The 20,144-nt window shown below is 42.4% G+C and overlaps 1 protein-coding gene across 1 annotated transcript in view; it reads left to right on the top strand.

The window, feature by feature from the left end:
- The first annotated feature begins 11,203 nt into the window (after positions 1 to 11,203).
- LOC113174308 (nuclear receptor ROR-alpha A-like) overlaps positions 11,204 to 20,144 on the top strand; it is a 55,781-nt gene continuing 46,840 nt past the window's right edge. The window contains exon 1 of the mRNA XM_026378194.1: positions 11,204 to 11,563. Within this exon, the coding sequence (XP_026233979.1) occupies positions 11,407 to 11,563 (157 nt within the window). The 5' untranslated portion in view covers positions 11,204 to 11,406. The remainder of the gene's footprint in view (positions 11,564 to 20,144) is intronic.

Here is a 20,144-nt window from a genome sequence, read left to right as displayed (position 1 = left end):
TTTTCAGTTCATTCCTGCCTCGTTCCCCTTCCTTAACCGTGACAGGAAGGCAGTTATTTCAACGTTACTCCAGCACAAGTGGACTATCTTGTTAATAGTACTGGTGCTTCACTTGGAACAATACTTGATACTGTTGCTCCTCTGAAAAAGAAACTAGTGAGTCAGAGGAAGTTAGCTCCATGGTACAATTCACAAATCCGTAGCTTAAAGCAGAAATCACGTAAGTTGGAAAGGAGGTGGCGTTCCACCAATTTAGATGAATCTTGCCTAGAAAGATAGTTTAATAATATGTAAAAAAGCCCTGCGTAAAGCTAGAACTTCATATTACTCCTCATAATAGAGGCAAATAAGAACAACCCTATGTTTCTTTTCAGCACTGTAGCCAGGCTGACAAAGAGTCATAGCTCTGTTGAGCCTAGTATTCCCTCAACTCTCAGCAGCAATGACTTCATGAATTTCTTTACAAATAAAATCATAACTATTAGAGAACAAATTGATCAGATCCTCCCTGCATATAGCATGGATTGTACAACAACTCTAGATTCATCTGCAAGACCACGCTCGTACTTAGACTGCTTCCTCCCCATAGATCATTCTGAATTAATTTCAGTAATTAATTCCTCTAAACCATCAACATGTCTCTTAGATCCCATCCCGACTAGACTCCTCAAGGATGTCTTACCTTTGATCAGCACGTCCATATTAGATCAGATCAATCTGTCTTTACAAATTTAAATCGTATCTATCGGATAGATTTCAGTTTGTACATGTTAATGATGAGTCTTCGAGGCACAGCAAAGTCAGCTATGGAGTTCCACAGGGATCTGTGCCTGGACTGATTCTTTACACTTTTTATATGTCCCCCTTAGGCAATATTAGGAAACATTGTTATGCAGATGATACCCAGCTATACTTATCTATGAAACCAGGAGAAACTAATCAATTAGTCAAACTTCCAGCTGCTTAAAAGACATAAAGACCTGGATGTTCTCCAATTTCCTTCTCCTAAATCCAGACAAGACAGAGGTTATACTGTTTGGGCCTAAAAATCTCAGAGACACTATGTCTAAACACATTCTCACCATTGATGACTTAGTTCTGGCCTCAAGTTATACTGTAAGAAACCTTGGAGTTATCTTTGATCAGGATATCTCCTTCACTTCATACATCAAAGAAATCTCTAGAACTGCCTTTTTTCACCTAAGAAACATTAAAGTTAAAATTAGGAGCATCCTGTCCCAAAGTGATGCTGAAAAACTAGTCCATGCATTTGTTACTTCCAGACTGGACTATTGTAATTCCTTATTAATGGGATGTCCCAATAACTCATTAAAGAGCCTCCAGTTAATCCAAAATGCTGCAGCCAGAGTTCTGACTGGAATTGGCAAGAGAGATCATATTTCTCCTACGTTAGTTTCTCTCCATTGGCTACCTGTAAAATCCAGAATTGAATTTAAAATTCTTCTCCTCACTTATAAATCCCTTAATAATCAGGCTCCATCTTATCTTAAAGAACTCATAGTTCCATATCTTCCAAGCAGAACTCTCTGTCCTCAGGCTGCAGGTTTACTTGTGGTTCCTAGAGTTTCCAAATGTAGAATGGGAGGCAGAGCCTTTAGCTACCAAGCCCCTCTCCTGTGGAACCAGCTCCCAGTTCAGGTTCTGGAGGCAGACACCCTCTCTACATTTAAGACTAGACTTAAAACTTTCCTTTTTTATAAAGCTTATAGTTAGAGATGGATCAGGTGATTCTGAACCATCTCTTAGTTATGCTGATATAGGTTAGTCTGCTGGGGGACCTCTACTGATACACTGAGCTCCTCTCTCCTTTCTCCGATATCAATGCAAATGCCCCCATTGCATGTCATTAACTTTGTGTCTTCTCTCTCCTGTAGTTGTGTTTCCTCCTCTCTGTCTCCCTCTCTCTGTACTTTTCTGCAGGTATCCTCGGCCTGGAGCTGTACATCTCCAGAATCCAGTTCACCTGCCCAATGTTCTTGCTGCTTGTTGTTGTCTTATTGCCTCCTGTTCTTTTCTCTCTTCTCTTTCCACTCACCCCAACTGGTCGAGGCAGATGGCCGCCCACTATGAGCCTGGTTCTGCTGGAGGTTTCCTATTTCCTTCTTATTTCTTAGCTTTCGGGCGACTTTCGTTTCTCTCATTACCTAAGGAAATTAATTAAGGAAAATATTTTTCCTTGGTGTCTCTTGAGGGTTTGTTTACTACACTTCAAACCTCCCGCTCTGTGCAGTGCGCATATTCTAGCCAAAAAGCATGTTTCCTGGCGTCACACGTGCCCCCCCTAGCATCGCACCCGCCCCACTATTCGAGAAGCACTGCTCTAAAGGGAGTTTTCCCTCTCCACTGTTGCCTAAAGCTTGCTCAAATGGGATTGTCCTCCTTGCCCTCTGGACCTGTCTGACTCGTCCTGATGCCCAACTTCTTGCCGGAGATCTCGTTGCTTGGATCCACCATATGGCCAATGGGATGCGTTTGGAGACTGGAGTTGGTCACACGCTACTATGAAGTCGGTCTTGGCCTCGCCGGACGTCGGAAGCTGTTTCTTGGAGGTCTCGACTCAACGCTCGATAGTCCAGGAATGTAACAAGTCTGCCTGCAATTAACTAACTGGACTCCACATTAACTTAAAGACTTTAACTGTTATACTGGACTGCTGCCTACACAGCGCGTAATCACCCATATGAGGATGGGTTCCCTGTTGAGTCTGGTTCCTCACAAGGTTTCTTCCTGTTGCCTTCTCAGGGAGTTTTTCCTTGCCACTGTCGCCCTCGGCTTGCTCATCAGGGACAATCTGATTATTATGATTCTTACACATTCACTGTTCATGTACTGTTCTTTGGTTGTGTAAAGCTGCTTTGTGACAATGTCAATTGTAAAAAGCGCTCTACAAATAAAATTGAATTGAATTGAATTGAATTTTGTTTTTGTGAAAGAAAAACTGTTCTCTTGATTGTGTTTGTCAGTTTGTGTTTTCTTTAGCTGCGTTGAGGAGTCGTGGCCAACAGTGGTACAATTTAAATGAGAGTAACGATTAAGAACAGTTTTAGTTTTAGTTTCACTTTTTCCCTGTAAGCAGTCGATTTCTCAGAAATCACCACTGTGATTTTTTTACTCATTTCTTTTAAGGTGACTGCAGTTCTTTGATGAACAGGCAGCACACTGAAACAACATCACTGTGTTATTCATTCACTGGCGATTTCTGGAGATCAGGCCTATCTGTGTTTTATATTATTACCATTATCACCACACTATGACAGTAACAGTAAGCTACTACTCTTAAATATCATAAGATAATATAAATCAAATATAATGTGAAGTATAGTTTCTAAAAAATGTTGGAGAAACTCAGACGGGTTCCATTTGGACCAAATTCAAATGAGAACATACTGAGTATCTGTAGCAAACATTTTGCATTTGTGCTTATCACTTCCAAAATGCAGAACCAATGCTGCGCATGATTTATTAACATACAAGCTAAGACCCAAGCTTCAACACTACGTTCCTGATTTACTGAAAGTTTGCATGAACTAAATAGAGTTTAAATTTAATAACACCCACAAACACCAGCAGTGTTCTTTGGTTACTTTGTGTTGGGGAACTCTCTTGTTTGTCCCATTTTTACACTAACAGCATCGATCATTATACATCAGAGTTGATTAAAACAACAAAATACCACCATACATAGTTAATACCAATTTTAAAAACAAAATAAAACTAAAGATTAAGTATAAAAATGAAGAGAATCTATCATTACTGTTTTTTAACAGGAGCTGAATCATCAGTTCTCTCCAATTCTTATTTGAGTTTAAATTACACTTAATTTACAACAAAACAAGATTAACTTAAATAAAAAGAATCAATAAAAAAGAATCTGTGTTCTGTCATTTTAAATATTCCCTCTGGTTTTAAAATGTGTGTTTTCTCTTTACACTGAAATAAGCTGAACATGTCTAGTTTTTCTAATTAAACGTGATCATTTTCTAAAATAAAGCTCTGATTTGTCTTCACTCTGACGTTTCAGTGTTTGTTCCTTTGTGATTCTCATTCAGTTCTCTGGACATCATCTGCTTCACCTCATGTTTTTCATCTGTTGTATTGTACCAGGACATATTTCCAGTACTCAGAGACCTCAGTGGTGGATCATGAGCAGACCCTTGTTTCTCCATGGCTTTGCAACATGTTGGTTCAGGTTGACATTGGTCTCATCATCCCATAAAACTTTGTTTTAGAACGATTGTGGTTCATTTCTGTACGTTTCTGATTCTTTCAGCTGATGAGAGGTTTGGTCTCTGTATTTCTGTTCATGAAGTCTTGATCAAGTGGTAGACTGTGATTCCTTCACACTGCTCTATGGAGGTTCTTAGTGCTTTTACCTGACCTGAGAACAGGCTGACCTGTTCTCTGTGTGTTGCTCAGTACAACAGTGGTTGGGCGTCTCTTTTGTTTTTGTTTAATAATCATATTTCAGGTTTATCATGTAATATAATGAATTATATTGTTAATGTGCTCATTAGAGTTTATTCTTCATGTTGGCACCAAATCTCTCACAGTCAAACTCCGAGTTTGATCAAAGTCAGAGTAGAAGTTAAAGCAGACATGAAGCTGTTGTCACGTTAACGACAGTTCAATACACACAACACTGAACTGGACTCTAGTCTCCGGGTCAAGTGTCCAGCTGGTGCTGTGTTTCCTGCACGCTGAGCTCATCCCTCACGGGACTCGTTACTGTTTCTCATTGTTCCCACAAACGGAAGAAGGCAGAGCAAAGTGTCGAGGAGGGAGGAGAGACCAGCGTTCAGTAGGAGCTCCAGTCTGATTAAAGGTGACTCCATCATCTGTGGGAGCCGGACGCCCTCTGCTGGCCAGAGGGAACGAGCCCGAGTGTGTTTCAGAGTGTAAAACACGGAAGTCGTTTTCTTTTTAAATAAAGTCAAAACATTACAATAAGAACATTTTTGTCCATTTATGTGTGGAACCGAACTCTGCTGTGTTTGTGAAACCATCTCGTCTAAATATGACGAGCCAGGAAATAAAGTACAGACAATAACAGAACATGTATCACTTCAAATTGTCCAAAATAATTAAATGGTGTAATAATTAAATTAAGGTGTAATGTAATAAAAATGGGACGGTGTGTAGCTGTGAGGTTCCAGGTAATCTGAAGAGTATTTCATCAAAATACACTTCAGTACATCAAAAGGGGTCAGAAGGACAGATAGAGTGATAACACCACCCCTCTAACAGATAAAGTGCAGATTTACCAATTACAGAATACGACGTAAGTTTGAGTTTCACTCAGCGTCAGCAAGGAGTAAAATGTCTCTACCCTTAACTTCCTCACATGCCGTCCACATCCAACACTTTTCCTCCGAGTGAGGGAAGTTTGCAGAAAATGCAAATTTATGCAGTGTGTCTTATTAAAATGCATCCAGCTAAAAAGAAAGAAAATATTCAGTGAGTGCTAATGCACGGCATTTTAAATGTAAAACTTCCCTTTGTAGTTTGTGTTTCATCAGGGCCGGGTGTGATGAAATGATTGTGACACTTTATTAGGGATTCATGTGGAGATAAGAGGGGTAACCGTGTGCACACGGTTCAGTTTCATTGCAGGAATGTCAGAGCAGCTTTTAATCCCGATCTCACATTTAGCAGCATCAGTGAACTGTTGTAATTCAACAATAAAACACACAACAGACATTTTCACAGAAGTTACAAAGACTTTTGTTGTAAAAAAAAACTTCTTGAAACTCTTTATGACCTATTTTCATCTTTATGTTTATTTGTAGCGGCCTTTTTGTTATAACAACACCGTGTGAATCAATCAATCAATCAATCAATCAATCAATCAATCAATCAATCAATCAATCAATCAATCAATCAATCAAAGCCTCTCTGGTCACTGAGAAGGATTGAGTTACGTTCAAACTGATCTAGTTCTAGTTGATACGAGTGTCACAGATGGGGAACGTGATGTTATTTAAATGTGCTAAAAACAGTGCAGAGAGCTTTTCCTGAAAGGTGACAGAGGTTTAGTAACACAGAGAGTTGAAACTAAGAGAGTTGAAACAGGTTCGGGTGATAAGTGAGTGTCAGTGAATGATCCAGACTCTGTGAGTGGAGACAGGTTCTGACACTGATAATCAGCTCTAACAGAATTTATTAGCAGCTGAAACTAATTGAAGCTTTACTGTTGTTTCAACATCACTAAGACTGACACTGCTCAGCTGGAATGAGCCTCTCACTTTGAAACAGACTATTATTTGATGCAGCACATTTCCGATCATGTCAAATCATCCTGTGAACTCTGATGCTTCTGTCCCTTTGAAAGTCTGCTGGTCTCAGCAAAGAGGGTTTGTCAGTTTGAACCTGCGCAGCATGAACAGGTGGAGCTCGATGGACCGAAGATGTGTTTCTGATGCTTTATATGTGAATAAAGTAGGAAAAATAATCATGTACTACATCAGCAGTGTTTCCGTCATCACGTTGACTTATTGCTGGTTCTTGGTGCCAGTTGCATCTTTCCACCAGCTGCTGTCAGTATAAAGCTGCGTTTGACACGTTGCTTGTTAATTCATACAGTAAGTGATACAGTGAAATCACTGACTCCGTGTGCAGCCGTCCACTTCCTGCTGAAACACACTGTTTATTATTCATATTGTCTGTATGTTGAACTTCAGTGTGGATCCTTCTGTAAGTCCTGTGGAGGCTTTTATAACTCAGAATAACTAAACTAAGGCTGTTCCATTCTCCTGACTCCTGACGCTGATCATCCAAGCAGAGAAAAGCTGTTCTTGATAAGAGAGAAACATTCAGACGAGTGGTTTCACAGTGCAGGACAGTCTCCAGACTCAATAATTCATGCTTACAGAAGAGCGCTGAATTATTGAACTGAGCTGTTAGTTCGATGATGACTCACACTGTCTTTTTCTGAGACCACGAAGCTGCAGCAGCTTCAGTTTCCACTGATCACAGTCGAGACGTCTCAGATCAGCTCACATGTTGTTCATCAGATCATCTGAGCAGGAGGCCACAGAGGCTTTGTTAATCAGCAGGACTTCGTCAGGATCACAGACTGTAGATCAACAAAAGGTCAAAATCCAAACTTCTGCATCATCTTTGAATGAAACTGAAGCCAGTCGAACTCTTCAAATGGTTCAAAATGTGAAAAAAGACTCTCACACTAAACCAGAATCAGAAGAAAAGCCGCCGCCGCCTCTGTGTGTTTGACCTGGACTGGATCTTATCTCATCTCTATTGATCTGCCGCTCTGCGCCCTCCACTCAACCTGGGGTGTGAGGCTGCAGAGGCTGATGCTGCTGGATGTGAAGCTCAGATTAACTCCTAAAAACACAGGATCACCATCACATGTAACGGCTGGAACCACAATCCACACAGCAAAACAGTTCATTATCTCTTTATGTAGTTTAGTGGGATGTTGTATTATAAATAAATGACAAATATATAAATTACTGTTTAAAGTAAAATATCTTCAATAATAAAGTTAATGACCTTATTACTGATCACATGTTATAATCCTGTTTTCATATTGTTATTATAAATTGTTCATTATAATCTTCACATCAGTTTCCACATTGTTACCAACACACCAGCTGCTAATGTTACTTAAGATATATCAAATGTTAATATCAGTATAACCTGGTTATTACTTTACTAATTACATGATATTACGTAATTATTACCTTTATATTACTAATACTGTGTCCTGAACCCCATTTTATCAGTAACCGTCCAAAACATTTTAACATTTAAAGTCAATGAGACCCTCGTGCTGTCACCAGAGAAAGAAAGGTTCATCCTCTGAGGAACACGAGTGTCTGTTAAAGATAAATCACAGTATGAAACGTTCGTTTTCAGTTCTTTAACAGCAGCTCATGTTAGATGTCACTACTTCTATTTCAGTCAAACTTGCTTTGTGAACTCGTCCTTGCCGTCGATGTCTCCGTGTCGTTCACGACAAGGACGCCGCGGCTGCTCTGAGCTTCTCTCCCTGTCAAGATAAATTATGGGTTGGACGCAGTCACTCCACAGTGATTGATGAGCAGCAGGGACGATGGCGGCGGCGTCACAGCTGCACTTCTCCTCTTCTGTGTGAGTTTATAAGTATGAACAGGTCACACAAGCTGTATTTACACCAAACTAAAGGGGCTGAAGGCTGAGGCTGTTTTCGTTGAGGCGCCAGCTGCAGGACAGCAGGTGTTGTACCTGCTGACTCACTGCTCACCTGTTGGCCAGGTAGAGGGGCAGAATCAGTTCTCTTTGTTGTTTAGGAGTCAGTCATTAACTGATGATAGTGATTAACAATCTCTCTGACACCAGTTTAAAAATAGCTAAGCATTAAAACAGCTCCACACTCGGGCTGTTTCTGTTCTGGACTCTCCTGCAGCCTTCCTCCGCTCGGTGAACCCTGCCAGCTGTGTTACTGCTTCCCTCTCTACCTTTTCATCATCAGCTTCTTCTATCACTAATTTCCTTTTGCCAAAAGCTTCACAATGCCTGGAACATTTTAAAAGGAGGATATTGCTCCAGATTTCATCACCTTAATTAGTTGAGATGAAATAAAAGAGCTGAATATGACGATTATTTGGAGCCACGATGAGGGCCGGAGCGGTTGGCAGGCTTCTTTATCCTGCAGTGAAAAGCCTCGGGAACACTCAGAGATTTTACTCATTTCCATCTCAGCATGGTGTAAAGGAACCGTCCACCAGCTTCAAACTGCTGCTGCGTTAAACTGCTCTCAGATCAGAACTTTACAGTTTAATCTGGTTTTCTGATCCATAAAACCTGAACTCAACTGCCGAGTTTCCCTTTGATAGAAGACATGACATCCTGAAACGGCTGTGAATCAGCCGAACTGGTGCTTTGTGATTTTTGTCTAAATAAATTAAACTGACAGTAAGGATGTGCCAGGTGGCTGTAACGCACAATACACTGTTGTTTGTTTCTGTTGCAGTTTAGTTGTAGAGAAAAACGATTTCTAGGAAACACGGCTGCTTCAGGAAGTGTTCCCAGCAGGTTCCAGTGACTGTTGGTTCTGGAGGAGGTCTAACAGGTTAAACCAAGAACTCTTCCAACTTTAACTCCCACAAAGATCGTTTGCTCCAACCTTCTCATATGCGCTCCACAACTGTACCGAAATTGCAGCTGGTTTAGTAGTTTAACCATTAAATGCTGAAAAATGCTGGAGGACAACTACACAAACAGATTAAGACAAAAATTTGTTACGACCAACCTCTGAAGTCGTAATTTACAGGAGGTCAGTCTCTGGTAAAGTGTTTGTCGTCATCTTCAGTGAGGTTAAAGGAGGTTTGAGAGTTTGACAACAGATGAAGCTGTTCTACAAGATGAGACATGTCAGAGGTTCCTCGTTCTTCAGATTTTTACTTTTAATTGAGGTTTTCAGAACACTTTATATCTCTGGAAGGGTGCAGAAGTGAAGCTGCTTTACAAGACCTGAAGGTGATTGCATATGTTCTCTGGGACGCTTCAGTGGTTGTTGAAGATGAACCAGCGGTTATTAAAAGGTCTTAATGAGCATTTCGGGTACAGTACATCAAGATGTTCCTGAGGTTCTAGCAGGTGGTGGAGAACTGGAGGCTCTTTAGCTTGTTGAGGAGGTTTCACAGATAAGACTGTTCTGCAGGACCTTTGTGAGGAGACCTTCAGAAATCTGCACACAATTAATATTCTGCCAGTCGAGAGGGTCATCCTTTCACAAAAGACGTCTGTGCAGGTGAGCTGTGATGAAGGCAGAGATTAGTTGTTACCACTCACACGTTGTCGTGATAATAGAACAGATCAGGTGCGATTCCTCTGCTGCTGCAGGGTGGAGCTCGGAGAGACGGCTGCCTCGCCCTCTAAAACTCTCATTATGCAAAACGCAGCGCAGCCCGAGGGGCCGATCCTCACTTCACAAGTGTGATGGTGTCACACTCACACACACCGGTGAACTGCAAACGCTCTTTTTTCTTATTTTCATACATTTTCCATTATGTCTGCTGTTGAAGCACTTTACAGTCACAGAGAACATCACAGCTGTGGCTGAAACGGAAATGAACAGTTGCTGTAATGTAATCACAGACTGATCTTATGAGCTTCCTACTTCCTTCCTTCCTTCCTTCCTTCCTTTCTTCCTTCCCTTCTGCCTCTAAAAATTCTATTAATAGCTAAATGACAAAAACCCACTGTCCTTTTAAAGGCACCTTTTAATCATTTGGAAAACGAGGACACTGATTCTTTCTGGATACAAGACTTCAGTCCAGCGTCGTCGTCTGATTCTCGTCTTCATGATGCTGATGATGAGAGGACAGGTCCGTCAGGTCCATGAACTCTGTGTCTATGAAGCTACGATGTCGTAGCCCACGCTCTGATATAGTGGCAGCATGTGCCTCTTTGAATTTTCCATATACTTCTTTGTTTGGTCTCTTCACACTCGTCCTGTCCCCTGGTGGCTGTCACACCCCCCCCCCCCCCCCCCCACACACACACACACAGTTTCCTGAAGTCACTGAATCTTTTCACAATATCATCAAGTGCAGATGGAAAAGACCAAAACATGTTTTAATGTGGTGTTGAGAAATGATCTTTTTGGACTGATTGAAAACTCTCTCATGACGTTTGGCACAAAGTGATGAACCACAAACTCACTCAGAGAGTGAATCAAACTGAATTTGCTGATATTTCTAAAATTAAATTAAACTGAATTAAGATGTTAAACACTGAGAACTCTTTACTAACTGTATGAGGTGTTAGATCAACATTAGTTACAGTAACCTACTGTTTCTTTATTTACATCCCAACACTAAAATAAGATGTGTTAATTCCAGGTTGGATAGTTCACTTTGATTAATAGTCATTGTGAACAAGAGGAATTCAAAGTAAAATTAAACCACTTTACGTGTTAATTTGTGCTTCTGAGTACAAAAAGCTGCATCTCATTTAATCCCCAACCAACAGAGATAAGTGGGAACTGAACTGAACAGTTTATGATGAAGTGAAGTTCCTGCTCAGCTCAGTTTCAGTTTGGGAAGTGATCAGAACTCATCCAGGTGTTAAACAGCTGCTTTGTTTACTGTCCAACTACCTGCACTTGTTTCCACTCACAGCTCATTTAACTTGATCGGAGTTAGATTCTGGATCTGTGTGTGTTTTGTGCTCACACTGTTCAAACCTCCAGGGAGGGCAGCCCTGCTCTCCACAGCGCCGCCCTCCCTCTCTGTCAGCCCGGCGTCTTCTGATCCAAGCAGCGCGCACGGAGCCGCCTCACAGCCGCTCATCAGCCGCTGCTCTCGGCGCACTTTGATAGTCAGGTTCGGTCTTTTAACAGCCACAGACTGCTGACAGAGTTTGTTCTTTGTCGTTGTGTGGATGGAGTCGTCTCCGCAGGATTCGCCGAGCGACCCGGGAAAGAGCGGCTCTGAGCCCGCGACGCCGCGCACGGAGCCGCCGGCGAGCGTGGAGACCGTGTCCGGTGGAGAGCACCTGACGCAGGCCAGGAGAAGCAGCAACTCCGGCTCCAGCAAAGGTAAGAGCTGCTTATTATGGGCTGAACTTAAGAGAGAGACTCGACCAGTGCTTCATGAGACGGATTCACAGCAGCTCCCACCTGAACTCCGCTGTTCGGGGACTTTGGTGTTTGTGAAGCCGGCGACGGTCACTCGAAGACGGACACAGCGAGCGGAGAGCCGCTGGAAGGAAGGAAGTCCAAGACCTGGGTTACTTTAGACCCTTCAGCCTCAGAATGAGTGACTTTAAAAGCTGTTTACTGGTCAGTAGTAGTAGTATTAGTATTATTATTATTATTATTAGTAGTAGTATTAGTAGTATTAGTAGTAGTATTAGTAGTAGTATTAGTATTATTAGTATTAGTATTATTATTATTATTATTATTATTATTATTAGTAGTAGTAGTAGTAGTAGTAGTAGTAGTAGTAGTATCAGTAGTGGACTCTTTTCTCCTGGTTGGACTCTTGGTTCCAGTCAGGAGCAGATTTCCAGTTTTCCAGTTTTCCAGTTGTTCGTGTCTTTCCTGGTTTAACTTCACGGTTCCTCGCTGCACAGATCCTGAAATCATTTCCCCAGTTTGAAGTGGGATTTCATGACTGGTCTCCTTCATCCAACCTTTGTGGCATCAACTGTCATTTAATGCATTAATAAATGAAACCCTCCACTCATTTAAAGAACCAGCTGCAGCTTCTCTAACGTGAAGATGTGGTTTTGATCATAAGAACCTGGGTTTGGAGGAGGACAACATAACTTTAGTCTACGTCAGGATGTGTGAGCGTGAACCGGGGCCCTCTGGAGTCTGAGGTTCCCTCTGACCGTTGTACAGATTTGTTTTATCTCCTGTGATATGGTGCTTTGCTTTTTGTTGTTGAGCTGCAGCAGTTAGACGAGCTGGGAACAGCCAGTAGACAGAAGAATGCACAATCATTTCCTTCACAGACTTATTGGCAAACACTGAATTTACAGTTTCTCGTATTAGGATGAACGAGTCTCCCTCTTTGTTTAGACACAGTAACACACACTCTCACACAGATAATTAACACCAATGAGTGAACTCATGTGTCCCCCGTGTGCAGCTCTCGGGCCTGACGGCAGATTTTCCTGCAGCTCATTACTGGTATGCAGACTGGAGAGAGAGAGGCCGTCAGATGGAGCTTCATTGAGTTTCTCGGAGCAGAGCCAGTTACATAACAGCTGTTCAAGGAGAAGGGGAAAAAATCAGTGAGTGTTTGAGCTGTGTGGAAATCGAGACGAGCAGATAGTGTGTCTCTGTTTCTGAGGCTTTCAGTCAAAGCAGGGAGCCGCGAGGAGCCGGACCCGAGTAAATAATGAAAGATAAATAAAACTAAACTCCCAGGGTGAACTGGATGCTGCATTCAAATGCACCATGTACATTTAGATTAGTTTGTCTTTGTTAAAACAGTTTGCAGAGTCTCTGTTATTAGTTTGATGCAGAGGAAGAAACTAGTTCTGCAGTGACAGAGGACCTTATTTATTTTTTATTTAAGTATAAGTGGTGTCCGTGGCTTAGTTAGCAGCTCAGTCATCTACAAACCCCAGAGAACACACTTTAAACAAAAGGTAAATGGTTGCAGACACATGAACATGTTACAGGGTCCAGCTGATGTTGTTCACAGTGTCTAATGAACCTGGGACAGTTGCACATTTTGTCCTGTTAGTATCCAGCTCCAGTGGTTTAAGCCTGATAATTACTGTGAACACTGGTTGGACTGATGTTTAAGCTGTGTCAGTGTAATAGATTACTGTTATTTTACTTTTAATACTGCTGTTACTGTTGTTTACTCCATGGTCTAAAAGGTGTGTACGCTGGTGTTTTCTTTTTTTAAACAGCTACTCTGTCTGGGCCTGATCCTCGAGACTTGTTTGTGCAACACACAAAAGGAAATTCAGACACGTTCTCACTTGGGGAAATAGTCTGTTTGCTGTCTAGGATGAGCGCAGGAGGCACAATGTGACATAAAAATACACTGTGGAAGTCCCTGTGCTCTGTTTACAGCTTATTAAAGCAGCACAAATTGAATGATTAGAAATTATATCCCATAATATATAACCCCAGTTTCCTGTAAGAGAGAAGCGCTGTACTCCAGAATCTCTGTGACCTGCTGTATTTACACATGAGCTCAGCTGGACATTACTCCGAGTTTGCACTAGAGGGCTCGTAGCAGGTCTCGTCCAGGCCAGCTGACGTCCAGTGTGGGTGATGTCTAGAGAACTCAACACTTTTACTCAGACATGCGTCCTGCAGCTAAACAGTCTCATTTAGAGTGATTAGACTACAGTAAACTGGCTTAAAAAAGCTTTGTTACAGTGACTAGCAGTAAACCTCACCTCTTTCCATATGAAGGTCAAAGGTCAACATTTAAAGCTGCTGTTGGATGTTAAAGTTTATTTATGATTTGTTGAAATGATAAAGCTGCTCGTAAAACCCAGCGCTCAATGGGCATAAAACGTCTTTTTATCAGTCTTCTTGCTGTTGTTGAGGTTTTACGGTGCTGACGTGTCTGTTGCTCCGGACAGAACCTCAAGCTTAATGAGTTTTCTAACTTAATTTATTTTTAATACAAGATACTTCCGGCGATAACCAAACCCTGATATATCCTGTTCCCGTGTCACAGAGCTCCATTGTTGTCCAAAAGCTAAATTAAAAAGCCTGGCTGACATCTTCCTTCTCAGCATGAACACACGCTGTAGTTTGTTTTGGATCAGTCTCACATTCACCGTCCTGTAGCCACAAATATCCCCAAGATCACTGAATGTGAATTATTCAGTGAAATAGTCCTCAGTCATGCACGACAGTTTCTCTTGGCCTGATGATCCAGGAAATCCAAATCCTTATAGTCTGAGTCAAACAGTTCTGAGATTAAATCGACTGGGTTGCGTAAATGTTGAAATCGATTCAAAGTAAATATTAGTGATGAGTTTTTACATAGTAGAGAAGAAATCCTACAAACTACTGTCACTCTGCTCTCATTCAGACCGTGTCAGCTCACTAGTGCACCCTCAGCTGGCAGTCGTGCTATTTCTGACTGCACTTGAAGGCAGCAGGCGGGTTATGTAAGAGGTGACGGGGTAGAAGGGCACCGAGCCAGAGTCTGTGAGAGTGACAGCTTTAAAAACAGATCTGTAACAGCTTTAGGCCTGAAAGCATTAACTAACCTGCTGACCCACATTCCTGCTGGCCGCAGGAGAACAGAAGCAGGAAACTTCAAATGATTTCTGAGAGGTTCGCTGGACATGTGCCCATGTTCATTTTTTCACAGAGGATCCTTTGAATTCATTATGTAAACCTGTAACACACACATTAAATAAAACATGTACAGACATCGAGTGTCATGAGAGGTTCTGTATTTACGCACACACTCGCATCAAGGTTTAAGGTTTCTGACCAGAAGCGGCCTTTTTTTCCATATCTCCTCATTTTCCCAAAATACTCCCACTTTACAAAAACCTCAATTTCCAAACACATCATCACTTCCCTCAAATGACCTCACTTTCCCAACATGTTGTCTTTTTCCTAAATCGACCAAAAACGTCGTTATTTTCCAAAAACTTCGACTTTATGAAACTGTCCTCACTTAATAAAAATGTTCCACATTTTACTGTTTAAACTTTGCAGATTTCCGTTGTTCCCTTTTCAAATTGTCCCAATTTTCCAAAAACTGAATAAAGTGGTTCCACTTTTCTCTTAACGTCACTTTCCGACCTGTCTTCCCTCTCTTACAGTAAGAGTTAGGGTTAGGGAGACCGCCACGGGACCAGTCGCTGTCTGCATCAGCTTTGGTGCCTTTAGTTTTTCTTTTTGTTCTTGTTTCACAGCGTTTCATCCTCATTGACTTCTCATGTTGTTTTCACAGCACAACACGATTTTAGGTTTTAGCTCCGTCTCTTGTTCTCCTCTGGGATGAGGCCGGCGCCTCAGGCCCCTCGAGGTTTCTCGGTCTCGCCCACACGTCTCATCTTTCTCTCTCTTCTTCTTCTTCTTCTTGTTCCAGGTTTCAGCATCATTCTAAACGATAAACCTGAACTTTTGTCTTCTGCTCTCAGAGCGTCTCAGTCGAAGAGTGAATGTGCTTCAGTTGCTCAGTGAGTCGGGACATATACAACATTTCATTTCTGTGCTGTGATGATGTCTTTTATTTGTTGTCGGTGGTGAATACGACCTACTGCAGGTTAGAGACCGACACGGACAAGGAGAAGATTGAATGGTTTAAATAGTTCCCATTGATCGATGACACGGCTCTGTTATGTCTGAAAAACCTCCATTGATGCTTTTATCACATCCAGACTCAGCCACTGAAAAAACCTGTTGATGGTTCATCTTCTAGAAGTGAGGAGCCGCTCTGTGAGGTCGGTACATCTATAACTGCACCACCTGCCTCCTTCTCTCTGACCTTCTTCACCACCACAGCCTCTGTTCAGCTGATTCCAGTCTCTTATCCCCACTGAGCAGGACCACGCAGGACTCAGGACTGTGTCTTTGTATTTGAACCATTAGTTGGAGAAAACATTTTGTCTCCATGTGCTCTGGGAGTATTTTGCACTGTTCTGACACGGACCTCTCAGTTTACCTGAAACTCGGCTTTAACCTCGGCTCAGACCTCAGATCAGTTTTTCCCTGAACTGGTTTTGTCACTTTCAGAGAAGTTGAATGTGAACATGTGACCCAGTTTGAAGTGTTTCACTAACTGGGTGATGATGTACTCAGCAGAGAGTCCGTCCACCGTGGTGTCTGTGTGAAGTTATTTTGGCCCACGGGTCCCCGATGGCTCAGTTGCTCCAGTGGTTTGGATGCTGGAGGAGGTTTGGTGTGTGTCAGTGTTTACTTCACAGGCAGCAGATGAATGTTTTCACCACTGCTGCTGTAACAGGATTTGATCCTCCAGACTTTACTGCTTTTCTCTTTCTACAAAGATGTACTGGGGTCTGAGTCTCTGAAGACTTCAGGGCTCTGGGGCTGTTGGCAAAGGTTTGACTGGCTCAGATGCAGCTGGGATGTGTTGGAAAGAAAAACTGTGAACTGGCAGCAGAGTCCGTTTTTAACACAGTGTTCCCAAAACTCTGTTGTTCAATGAAAACTCATTTCTGTTTGGGTGGTTTGAACTTTTCAGATAATCCATAGTTCAGTTTCCTCTTCTCGCCATCAAATTTCTCTAAAACCAGTTCAGTAAATGTTGCAGGTACAGTGTTCAGTGTTCATCATCTTAGTGCAGTGCATCAGCATGCTAACATGTGGAAGTGTGTGTGTCGACCTCGTTCCACACACTCTGCTGTGAGTCAGTGACTCCTCGTAGCGTCTGTGTGGTACAGACGGCTGCTGGTCTGCCCAGATACCTGCCCGGCCTGCGGGCCCTGATGCCTGATTGGTCACGTCTGATGTTTTTCCATCTGAATATTTCAGATGATCGTCTGCTGATTTGGAGTCGGGCGGGTTCAGTGAGCACAGCTGGAGGTTTCAGTCTCGCTGCTAATTAAAACATCCAGCAGAGACGATCTGCTTTAACAAATGAAACTCTGCTGGAGACAAGTTCCCACAGACGCACAGGATGGAAACGACCATCACTTGACATAACATGATGTTGGTACTCCAGCCTTTTGTCTCTGTTTACAGACTCAGTCACAAGACATGACACTCTGTATATTAGTGTGTTGTACATGTTTTAGTTTAATGAATCTATATTAAAAAGACATTTTATATCAGTCGAGGTCGTCTGCACTCAGTAAATGTCTGTATTTGAATAATTAGAGGAGACTGAGGACGTGTGTGTGTGTGTGTGTGTGTGTGTGTGCGTGTGTGTGTGTGTGTGTGTGTGTGCGTGTGTGTGTGTGTGTGTGTGTGTGTGTGTGTGTGTGTGTGTGTGTGTGTGTGTGTGTGTGTGTGTGTGTGTGTGTGTTGTTACTTCTCCTCCTGTACACACACTGTGTTTCTCGTGTCTTACTTTAAAAGACACCAGAGACTTTAGAGTCAAACCTCTTTCCTTCTCTTCTTTCTTGTGGAGACTCTTTTCATACTGCAGGTTATTTACTAAGCACTTCACTCCTCCTCCTCCTCCTCCTCCCTCCATCTCGTTCATTACTCCTCTCCACTGATAAATACCCAGAGTTCTTCTCGCTCTGGCCTGAAGCCAGATGTTAATTAGTGTGTTGACGGCTCCTTTGTGCAGAGGCGGCCCTGTTTGGCTGAACACGCCTCGTTGCTCCCTGATAAAGACAGAAGAGAGCTGTCATGGAAATTTCATTATCTCTGTCAGAACTCGATCCAGCGGCCTCTTTAAAAACCGCTGGTTGACTCCTGTTTCGCTGTAAATCTGTTACCATCGATTAGACTTATCACATCGCTGCTTCTCTAGGTGTGAGGACCCTTAATCATTTACAGCACGTTCTTAACCAAGTCCCAGCCTGGAACTAAACCATATTCTCATCTAAAGCCAGTTCATTTTTATTTCATTTTGAGCAGAGGAAACAAAAATTTAATGATAATAATAAAATGAAGAATCTCCTTGTACTTGACATTCAATGAATTCCTTAACTTGACCACGGTGATGAAGCGTTAACGTTACAGGTTCCTCGTTCGGCAGTTTTAAGGCTCAGTTTTCCTTTGAAAGAGCAGCTTGTGTAGTGAAAGACAATGTGGACATGAGTTTTTGATCCTGAGAGGATGATGAGAAGAAAAAGCATGAACATCATTCACTGCTTTAGATAAAATCAGAGTTCAGGTCTTTAATGATAAAATGATGAGGCTGATCCGTCTGTGTGACGGCCGACTGACAGCTCTCACCCTCAGGTTCATCTTCTCCCTATCGTCCTTCTGCCTGCTGCACATTTTCATTAGAATCTACATCCACTTATTGAGCAATATAAAAACGTCTTCATCAGAATGATTTAATGATTGAATGAATTCATGGGACCCGTAGCATGTTTGGAGGATTTTCTTTTGCCTTAATACCAAACAGATTTTCAGATCTTCCAGATGTGATGATGATTTTACAGATGTCTCTAATGTTAAGAGGTAGCGTGTGTTCATCTGTGTAGTTCAATAAACTAAATCTAGAACGTTATTAGTTTGACATCTCGACTGCAGCATGAAGGAGCCACAGAAGAGAGCGGGACGTGCTTGTGATCATATCTCAGACAGAGTTAATAAGGAATCCTGGGTAACGTAGTGACATTTGAATCAGTCTCATCTCGACTACAATCACAACAACTGTTATGTAAGTTAGAAAATATTTGCTCAGTTCACCGTCACCAGCTGACGACATCAGCGACTAGGTGAAAGATGCCTTTTAGAAGCGTGGGTTCTTCGGGACGTGACGTCCACACTGTCTGGACCCCTGTCAGCACTGTTTCAGCTGATTGAACATGCTGTGTCAGCAGTGGCCCCCCATGGTGAGAGAAACCGCTCCGATTGGCTCTTAAGTTTAACAAATGTCGGCACAAGCGGAGAAACCGAAAGGATAAAAGCGCTGATCTAATTTGTTATGTCATCTTAACATTACTAGAATATTTTTACAATGACACGGGGAAAGAAAAACCTGAAACTGTGAGAGACAGACTCTCCCTAACAGAAACCGCTGCCCCCTGCTGGTGCGGAGACTTATTTCCTCTCAGACGTGCTGGATGTTAGCTGTAGTCTTTGTGGTGCGTCCAAGTGTCACTTTTTGACCCAGACAAACGCAACTTAACAGTCGATCTAAATGGCCGCTAGTTCTTTAAGTTGGCTTGGCGCCGCTGCCCTTAAGGGGGGAGAACTTGGAGGAAACAGAGGACACTCTGAGTCTGTACACCAACGTCTCTAAAGCTTGATGACTGTATCACACGTGTTCATATTGTACAGAAACAGTTTGTGTTTCCTCACCTGAGCTGGTTTCATTCTTTTGTTCATATTTAGCTTAAAGCACTGGATCGTGTGCCCGGTTTATGCCCGTGAAGCACTTTGTAGCTCTGCAGTGCAGATAGCACATGCTCTACATGCAGTTCTTATGTTATAATGTGGGAGAAGATGTGTGTTGATGCTGAGGCGAAGTTTCCCTGCAGGATTAGAGTAAACCATCATTTAACTGCTGTGAATCCTGATCAGCTTCTCTCGGCGCTCTGGAGTCATGTCAGCCGCCGCCTTTGATGTCAGTGCGTTTTTTCCAGCATCAGTGGAGTGGGTGTGGGGTTTGATTTGCATACAAAGCTATTCTCGCCTTCTCTTTGTTCTTGTACGGCGTGTGGAAAGAGTAATTGTCTTCATCAGTCAGAAGTGTTTATCTCGTTGGCTCGGTGTAGATGTGGCGTGACGCCGGGCCACAGCAGAAAGTGCTGAATGGAAATATTGTTGTGTAGGATTTGTGCTGAAGATGCTCACATTGTTGTGTCACTTCACCGGTGAACGTCCTGCAGTGTGAACAGTGCTGAAGGAGCTGAGGCTGCGCTGAACGGAGCCCTGAAGAAAAATCTGCTCTTGTTTGTTTGGTTTGTTTTTGTCATTCATCAACAGTTGACTCCAGTTTGTCTCCTCACACTTTCTTCTCCAGCTTTTATCAGTATGTTAATTTATTTTGCAGGAGAGCAGGTTAAAGCTTGTCAGCTGTCATGTC

The sequence above is a fragment of the Anabas testudineus genome, chromosome 3 (genome assembly GCF_900324465.2).
Source record: "Anabas testudineus chromosome 3, fAnaTes1.2, whole genome shotgun sequence".
Lineage (NCBI taxonomy): Eukaryota > Metazoa > Chordata > Actinopteri > Anabantiformes > Anabantidae > Anabas > Anabas testudineus.
Note: the sequence above shows the minus strand (reverse complement) of the source record. Positions and strands in the feature narration are given on the sequence as shown.